At 44.4% G+C, this 9,379-nt stretch overlaps 1 protein-coding gene across 1 annotated transcript; it reads left to right on the forward strand.

Moving 5' to 3' along the window:
- The first annotated feature begins 1,454 nt into the window (after nt 1-1,454).
- On the forward strand, nt 1,455-2,540 carry LOC116546313. Its single transcript, XM_032272621.1, has 2 exons — nt 1,455-1,612; nt 1,720-2,540. The coding sequence occupies exons 1-2, from the start codon at nt 1,465-1,467 to the stop codon at nt 2,388-2,390; spliced, it is 819 nt and encodes a 272-aa protein (XP_032128512.1). The 5' UTR covers nt 1,455-1,464; the 3' UTR covers nt 2,391-2,540.
- Nucleotides 2,541-9,379: the final 6,839 nt, after the last annotated feature.

The raw sequence follows: 9,379 nt of genomic DNA on the forward strand, positions 1-9,379 counted from the left end.
CCTCTCCCCACTCACACGTGGCTCCTCCCTGCCTTCCTTTCCAGTAGCCCCAGCAGATAAGGCCAAACCAGTAAACAAGCTCCTGGACTTGGGGAACAAAAGTACATCTTCTTGGATTCCTGAGGACTTGCCCTGTAAGTGCGTCTTTGTAAATCACAAACCCTTCCTCCAGGGAGTCCACTTCTTCTAGATCCTGTTATTTATATTATGTTACGCATCTGTGTCTACTTTGTGGACTTCCCTACATCTTCACCTGAACCCAGGGATGTTCAGTTCAGGCTGATATTCCCCTGGTTGTCCTATAGTCTTTTCCTCTTTCTTCCTCTGATTCCACCAAATCATCTCTTCCTGGACCCTGGAGTGCAGCAGGGCCTCTCTGGTCTCCGACCCAGGGATTAAGGAAATGGAAGAGGACTCAGGTGCCCCTCTGATGCCTTTGTTTTTATTAGGATCAACTGCAAAAGGTAAGGATTAGGCTTTCTAAATCAACATGGTATTTCCAACACTGAGCTCTATGCCCAGCAAAAGATATATGCTCAATAACTATTTAACAAAGACCTACCTCTTATGACATGGGGTACATTCTACTGATCCCAGGATGGGGCTGAACTGAGAGGTAGCTGTGGACCTGCTCGTCTCTCTGCCCTCACTCTCAGAGGTGATACGGCATCCACAAGAAAGAGCATTCACGGGCAGGGAGGGGACCGTGGGCAACCTTCTCCTCTATGTGAGACACTGCTCAGCCTGGACACAGAACCTAGAGACTGACCGCAATTCTGGGGCAGTAGAGGACACAGCTTTACCAGAATAACCAACTGGGAATGTGCGCTGGGCATCGTAGAGGAAAGAGCTCCCTTTCAACTCAGTGCTGCAGGATCACAGAGGAAGGACAGCTCTGGCCACCAGGGAGGAACCACATGACAGGAGAAGTCCTGATGTCGGGAAATGAATTCATGAAGGTCAGTCCCTGCTCTGGGTTTGATTCTGACCTATGATGATGGTGTGTAGTCACCACCTGAGTCCTCTACAATAAACGGTGAGAGCACCATGGACAGATTCACCCCTGAGGAGCCCAGTAAAGTGTGAGGACAGCCCTGGGGTCACAGGGACAGGATACAGGCACCACCTGGCATTACCTAGAGAGGGGACAGAGAACAGAACGGAAGTCAGCGGTGTCTCTGAGAGATTCTGGTCACCTTGTAAATGGTTTCTTTTGGTCTGGACACCAGGAGGCGCTTGAGAACCATTCCTGAGAAGACTGGGGGTGATTAGAGCAGAACCAGCCACATGCCCAGCCTGGTGTCCTCTTCTCAGGACTCACAGCTGGGTCCTCCCCACCCCTTAGGACCACAATGCCCCACCCCTGCCACCCCCTGACATCCTCAGGCATAGGATTCCCCAGCTTTCTAATCCTACCTAGGGCCCAGGGTAGGATTAGAAAGCTGGGGAATCTGATTTGCATGGATGGACACTCCGAATCTCAGATATGAAGAGGGGCAGGGAGACATTTGGGGAAGCTCTGCTTCAGCTGTGGCACAGAAGGCAACACTCAGGACAATCTCCAGCATGGCCTGGGCTCCTCTCCTCCTCACTGTCCTGGCTCACTGCACAGGTGACTGGATGGGGCCCAGCGGAGGGGCCCTGGGAAGTCTATGGATTCTTGCTTTCTCCTCGTCTCTAAACCCAGAATGATGATGCCTGTGTGTCTCCCACTTCCAGGATGCTGGGCCCAGTCTGTGCTGACTCAGCCACCCTCAGAGTCTGGGAACCCTGGGCACAGTGTCACCATCTCCTGTTCTGGAAGCAGCTCCAACATCGGAAGGTATACTGTGCAACGGTATGAGCAGATCCCAGGAACGGCCCCCAAACTTCTCATTTATGGTAATAATGAGCGACCCTCAGGGATTTCTGACCGATTCTCTGGCTCCAAGTCCAGGACCTCAGCCTCCCTGGCCATCAATGGACTCCAGTCTGCAGATGAGGCTGATTATTATTGCCAGTCGTATGAGAGCAACCTGGATGCTCCCACAGTGCTCCAGGCCCAGGGGGAAGTGAGTGAAGAACCCCCTTTCTCCTCTGCCAGGAGGGTGAGCGCTCAACAGCTGCTGCTCAGTCGTGGCCTGTGGCTTTTGCTGCTGCTGCTTCCCCCATGGTCCAGGGCATCCAGGGCCCCGATGGGAGTAGCAGCTTCTCTTTTCTTGTGTTCTGAGAATCAGACACAGCACCTCCTTCCTAGGAACAGGGCCTCCAGGAAACAAAACGTTCTGTTCCCTGTACCTTGGGACATGGTGTCTGCACTGAAGTCCCGGGATGAGGCTGCTGTTCTAGCTGTGTCACCTCAGACCCACCTCTTATACAGAACGTGTGTCTCCATAATGCTCATTTCCTGATTTCTAGACGTCCCCAGACTGGTGGCTTTCTCTCCCTTCTCCTCAGGGTGACTCCCTTTGCTTCTTTTCTCCTCAGCCTATTCTCTTTAATAAAATTCTTTCCAAGAAGGAATAATGTACATATAATAAACCACCAATATTTACATTATACTGTGACCCCCATTTTCAGATCTATCTGGATCCTTGAAAACATCACCACCGCCAGCTATGCAACCTGTGTCCAACCCCAGCAGCCCCTCCTCACCCTTTGCCATCTCCTTCTCTCCCCCCAATCCCTCCCGGGAAGCCACAGATCTTTCTCTATCACTACTGCTTGGTTTTCATTTTGGGGAATCTTAGCGTTATCAAACATTATCTTCCCGTTTGTTCAGGCTTCTTTCACTCTGCACACTTCTGAGATTCTCCCTGTTGTTGCTGAATTGCATCTCATCCCACAAAGGGCTCATTAGTACTTTTGAGGGTTTCTGGGTCATTTTGTCTTTTATGACTATTTTTACGTTTGTATAGACACATATACATCATCTAGGACAGATTATATTCCTTTTTTTTTAACTTAAAAAAAATCAATACATTTTCTGGGGATTCTAACAGTATTGAGCCCTGCAGGCAGTTCATCTTCTCTCTCCAGTGATGCGCAGCCCTGCCTGCATCTTATGCTAATACTGACTCACCTCTAACCAGTGCTGGACAATTTTGTTTTAGTCTCCTGATTTTGAATGGGTAATACAAAAAGAAGATGCCACACGAGAACTATGAAAAGCGCCTTCCCCTCTTACATCCTGTCTCCTGGACTGTTGGTTTCCCTCAGCAGAAGTGACTGAGGATGCTGATATTTATGTTCCCTCCCAGCCAGGGTCTGTATGTAGAAACATGGGGGTCTGTCTGCGTCTCTTTGGCAACCACATTATGCTTCCTTTAGTACATGTACAACCTTACTATTGACAAACAACTTTTTAATTCCTGAGACTGTGACTTCATTTGATCCTGACAGAAACTCTACTATTGCTTTTCAGGCAATGGGCCCTGATTGGAGAGGAAGTGTTTGTGGCCTGAAGGTAGGGTTCTAATTTATCAATATAAACACTAGAGGTCAGTGAAATTTAACCATAGTAAAACAATGATTAAGAATCAATATGTAGGCTAGGTGCGGTGGCTCACACCTTCATCCCTGCACTTTGGGAGGCTGAGGCTGTTGCATTGCTTAAGGCCAGGAGTTTGAGACACGTCTGACCAACGTAGTGCACCTTCCCATATCCTAAAACTACAAAAATTATCTGGGCCTCATGGCATATTCCTGTAATTCCAGTTTCTCAAAAGATTGATGCATGACAATCACTTGTGCCCAAGAGGCAGAGGTTGCAGTGAGCTGAGAGTGGGCCACTGCACTCCAGATGGGGTAACAGAGTGAGACTCTGAGTCAAAAAAGAAAAAGACAGCATCTCTATCTCCAAGACAATATTGTTTATTTAAATATAAACATAACTGGGTGCCCCTTACTGTATGTGGCAACCTTACAGTGTCACAACCTGGAAGCGGCAAAGCTGGGTCCAGCCTCCCTTACTGATGTGGGTCTAGGGGCTTAACCACAAAGATGGAGCTTCTTTAACACAGGTACTCTCAAGTAAGCACATTAGTTTGCACTAAATGCATGTGATGTAATTCCCAGGGAATGATGCCTACCCACTTCCCTAATTATTCTTTCTATTATTCTTCAATCTGCAGATTTAGGACTTCCCCAGGGGTTGCTTCAGTCTGAGCTCTGGACAAGGAATCTCATGTTCTGTCACAACCACATGCATGAGGCCCCTCAGTCCCCACGCAGAAGGGGTTCAGACTGGAATGCATAAGTAGCATGTGAGAGACAAAAGAGCTCAGCCTGGCTCTGCCTATGTCCAGTGAGACACCAGCTTCAGGTTCATTTGACGCAGGAGGGTGGTGAGCTGAGAGCAGAGGAGACACCAAGTCTTAGTGCACACGGCTTCCAGGAGAGAAATTTGGAGCCTGGAAATGGGCCATACTCTTGAGTGGGGAAGAAACAGGCAGCTCTGGGCACAGCCCTTCATTCCTGGTGGGTTCCCCTTCATCAAGTTGGGCTCCCTGCTCTGGTGTCTGTTCAGGGAACTCCTTCAGCAGGTTCAAGATCCCAGGACTTTACTACCAATGGCAGAGTGGAGCAGGCATGTATGTCATGATTCAGGAGTTCTGTGCACAGCAGTAAGTACAGATGCACATTCACAAGCGCGCTCACAGAGGTCTCTTTTGGAGTGGAAGAAATACAGAAAGGCAGAGGGTAACCGAAAGACTCAGTGTGTCTGGGCCTAGGACAGCACTGGATGCTGTGGGCTTATCTCTGGGGGGTCTGCAGGTGACCGTAGCTAAGAAGCCAGCCCCTGATGTGACCCTGTGTCATAAACTCACCGTTCACTGGGCTCAGCAGCTGCATTCTCACAGGAAACTGGATGCAGCTAGCCTGGCCTTCTTCACCCCTCTTGGAAAATGTGCTCATGTGACCGTCAGGACTGAGATCCTTTAAGGCATGGGAGACAAGGAAATAGGGCTGATTTGGAAGAAGCAATGATTCCACACCTGTTTCTTTAAATTAAAATTCATTGGCCGGGCGCGGTGGCTCACACTTGTAATCCCAGCACTTTGGGAGGCTGAGGCGGGTGGATCATGAGGTCAAGAGATTGAGACCATCCTGGTCAACATGGTGAAACCCCGTCTCTACTAAAAATACAAAAATTAGCTGGGCATGGTGGCGCATGCCTGTAGTCCCAGCTACTTGGGAGGCTGAGGCAGGAGAATTGCTTGAACCTGGGAGGCGGAGGTTGGGGTGAGCCGAGATCGCGCCATTGCGCACCAGGGGGAGAAAAAAAAAAAACACCGGGTCTAAAAAAAAAAAAAAAAAAAAAAAAAAATCATTAATGGAAACTCTGGGGCCATCCAAATCTAATCAACCTAAAAGAGGGGTTATCAGCTGGAGGTGGTCAGAGTGAGAGAAAAAAGTGGCTTTCTTGAAAGACTCATCAAAAAAAAATTTAAAAATAGAAAGACTCATCAACACAGACACAAACTCTGGAAAAAATGGGGTAAGTTCCTGTAACTGTCATCCCATATTATCCACAGGAGCCTGAGCCTAGTCCTCTTACCTTATTGCCTCTGATCCTGGTCTATTCCCCTTTGTCCATGAACCCTTGCCTATGTCTGAGTCGAGGGTGGTAGGGGAGCATCATCCCAGTCCACATCTATAGAGCAGTAACAGCTGCTATGGATTCAAGCAGAGTCCACAGGTGTATCCATGAGGGCCTCTTCTGCTCCCCAACCTCTCACACAGGTGACCACTGCTGTGGTTCTGGCAGAGTGGCCCCTGTCCTCTGAAGGACACAAGGCTTTCCTTTCTCTCTAAACAACGCATATAGTGGCAGAGGTATGGGTGGGTGTAGACGAGATTGGCTCTTCCAGATGCATAGCAGTAAGACTGTGCCTACAGAAAAATTATTTCACAAAATCCCACACCCTTTCATGACAAAAACACTCAATAAATTATAACTAAAAGGAAACTACCTTAACAGAGTAGAGCCCATTTATGAAACTCCCTCAGTTAACATGATAAGCAATCTGAAGAACTGAAGATATTTTCTGTAATTTCAGCAACAAAGCAAGGATGCACACTTTTACCACTTCTTTTCCAAATAGTATGGAAAGACCTAGTCAGAACAGTTAGCCAAGAAGAATAAATAAAGAGAACAGAAATTAGAAATGAAAAAGTAAAATAATCTCTGTTTTCAGACAGCATAATCTCATATATAGAAAAACCATAAAATGCTTACCAAAATAACATACTTTTCTGAGCTAAGGAGGCATGTTCTAACCCAATGCAGGGAAGCTAACAGCCTTGATAAGAGTTAATAGGAACTGCTAATTGGAATAATCAGTTTAGAAAGGAACGTAAATGACCTGATGGAGCTGAAAAACACAGCACAAAAACTTTGTAAAGAATACACAGGTATCAATAGCCAAATTAATCAAGTGGAAGAAAGCGTATCAGAGATTGAAGATAAACTTACTGAAATAGGTGTGAAGACAAGATAAGAGAAAAAAGAAGGAAAAGAAATAAACAAAGCCTCCAAGAAATATCAGACTATATGAAAAGACCAAACTTACGATTGACTGGTGTACCTGAAAGTGACGAGGAGAATGCAACCAAGTTGGAAAACACACATCAGAATATTATCCAGGATAATTTCCCCAACTCAGCAAGACAGGACAACATTCAAATTCAGGAAACAGAGAGAACACCACTAAGATACTTCCCGAGAAGAGAAACCCCAAGACACACAGTCGTCACATTCTCCAAGTTTTAAATGAAGGAGAAAAGTTAAGGGCAGCCAGAGAGAAAGATCAGTTTATCTACAATGAGTAGCCCATAAGTGTAACAGTGAATGTTTCTGCAGAAAACCTACCAGCCAGAGAGACTCGGAGCTAATATTCAACATTTTTAAAGAAAAGAATTTTCAAACCAGAATTTCATATCTAGCCCAACTCAGCTTCATAAGTGAAGGAGAAGTAAAATCCTATACAGATAAGCACATGCTAAGGGATTTTTGTCACCACCAGTCCTGCCTTACAAGAGCTCCTGAAGAAAGCACTAAATATGGAAAGAAAAAACTGGTGCCAGCCACGGCAAAAACACACCAAAATGGAAAACCCAGTAACACTATGAAAATACTGTATCAACTAATGGGAAAAATAACCAGCTAGCATCATGACAGAAACAAATTCACACATAATATTCATTTTACATTTAAATAGGCTAAATGCCTCCAATTAAAAACATAGACTGACAAATGGATAGAGTCAAGACCCTTTGGTGTACTGTATTCAGGAGACACATCTCTTGTGCAAAGACACACATAGGCTCAAAATAAAACAATGGTGAAATATTGACCAAGCTAATGCAAAGCAAAAGAAAGCAGGGGTTGCAATCTTCGTCTCTGATAAAACAAACAAACTATAAACCAACATAGTTTATAACTATAAACCAACCAAGATTAAAAAAATACAAAGAATAGCATTACATAATAGTGAAGGAATCAATGCAACAAAAAGAACTGACTATGCTAAGTACATATGTATCCAATACAGGAGCATTCAGATTCAAAAACCAACTTCTTAGAGACCTATAAAGAGGCTTAGATTCCCAGACAATAATAGTGGAAGACATTAGCACCCCACTATCAATATTATACAGATCAATGAGACAGAAAATTAACAAGGATATCCCATTCTTAGAAAACCTCATCATCTCATTCCTAAACCTCCTTAAGCTGATAAGCAACTTCAGCAAAGTCTCAGGATATGAATTCAGTGTGCAAAAATCACAAGCATTCTGATATACTGGCAATAGACAAGCAGAGAGCCAAATCATGAGTGAACTCCCATTGCCAATTCCTACAAAGATAATAAAATACCTAGGAATACAACTTACAAGAGACATGAGGACCTCTTCAAGGAGAACTACAAACCACTGCTCAAGGAAATAAGAGAGGACATATACTCAGCTCTGGACCACGTGGACCTAATTAGATATTTATAAAACTCTCCACCACAAATTAAGAGAATATACATTCTTCTCAGTGCCACATAGCACATATTCTAAAATAGACCACATAATTGGAAGTAAAACACTCAGCAAATGCACAAGAATGGAAATTATAAGAAAAAGTCTCTCAGACCACTATACAATCAAATTACCACTCAGGATTAAGAAACTCACTCAAAACCATACAACTGAACAAAAATGGAATGACTTGCTCCTGAATCACTACTGGGTAAATAATGAAATTAAGGCAGGAATAAAGTAGTTGTTTGAAAACAATAAGAAAATCATCGAAGAAATGCAAACAAAATTGACAATACATCCCACCTCATGGCCACTACAGAAGCTAAAAATGATACCAACTGTCACTGAGAATATACACTGGTCTGAACTCTAACACACTGCTAACAGAAATATTTTACACTTTGGAAAACTGTTTGGGAACATCCACTAAAGTGGAACCTATGCACAGACCGTGACACAGCCATTCCGCTCCTAAGTATATACCCAGCAGGGCAAGGTGGCTCACGTGTATAATCAGCCCAGGCTGGTCTTGAACTCCTAGACTCAAGTGATCCTCCCACCTCAGTCTCCTAAAGTGTTTGAATTACAGGTGTGATCCACCGTACCTGGCCACTTTTCTTTATGCATATTATACTTCAATAAATGAAGAGAGAAGAGTCTGAAAACAATTATCTCAAAATTAAGACACATAGTCAACTCTTGAAGGAGATTTGAGAAGGCATTTCCAAGGTACTAGCAATGCTCTACTTTGCAATTTAACTTATTCTATAAACAATACTTTTTTTTTTTTTTTTTTGGAGACACAGTCTCATTCTAGTAGAGTGCAGAGAGGCATGATCTCAGTTCACTGCAGCCTCTGCCTCCTGGGTTCAAGTGATTCTCATGCCTCAGCCTCTGGAGTAGCTGGGATTACGGGCGTGCACCACCATGCTCAGCTAATTTTAGTATTTTTAGTACAGACAAGATTTCACCATGTTGGCCAGGATGGTCTTGAACTCCTGACCTCAAGTGATCTGCCCGCCTTGGCCTTCCGAAGCGCTGGGATTACAGGCATGAGCCACCGTGCCTGGCCATAAACAGTACTTATACCTTACATACATTTAAATGGATATTTCAAAATAAGATTAAAAGAGATAAGAAAATACAATACTCCAGTAACTGTAGAAATAAGTGAGATGAATAAATGCCAAGAAAAGTATAATTACCAAGAAGGAATACAAAAAAGGAACACTCGCATGGATATAATACTTCAATAAAAGTAAAGAATAAGAAGAGAGAAGAGTCTGAAAAGAACAATTATCACAAAATTAAGACATGTACTCAACTCTTTTTTTTTGAGACGGAGTTTCGCTCTTGTTACCCAGGC

Source organism: Sapajus apella, unplaced genomic scaffold (assembly GCF_009761245.1).
Source record: "Sapajus apella isolate SASKATOON/1434 unplaced genomic scaffold, GSC_monkey_1.0 scaffold761, whole genome shotgun sequence".
Classification (NCBI taxonomy): Eukaryota; Metazoa; Chordata; class Mammalia; order Primates; family Cebidae; genus Sapajus; species Sapajus apella.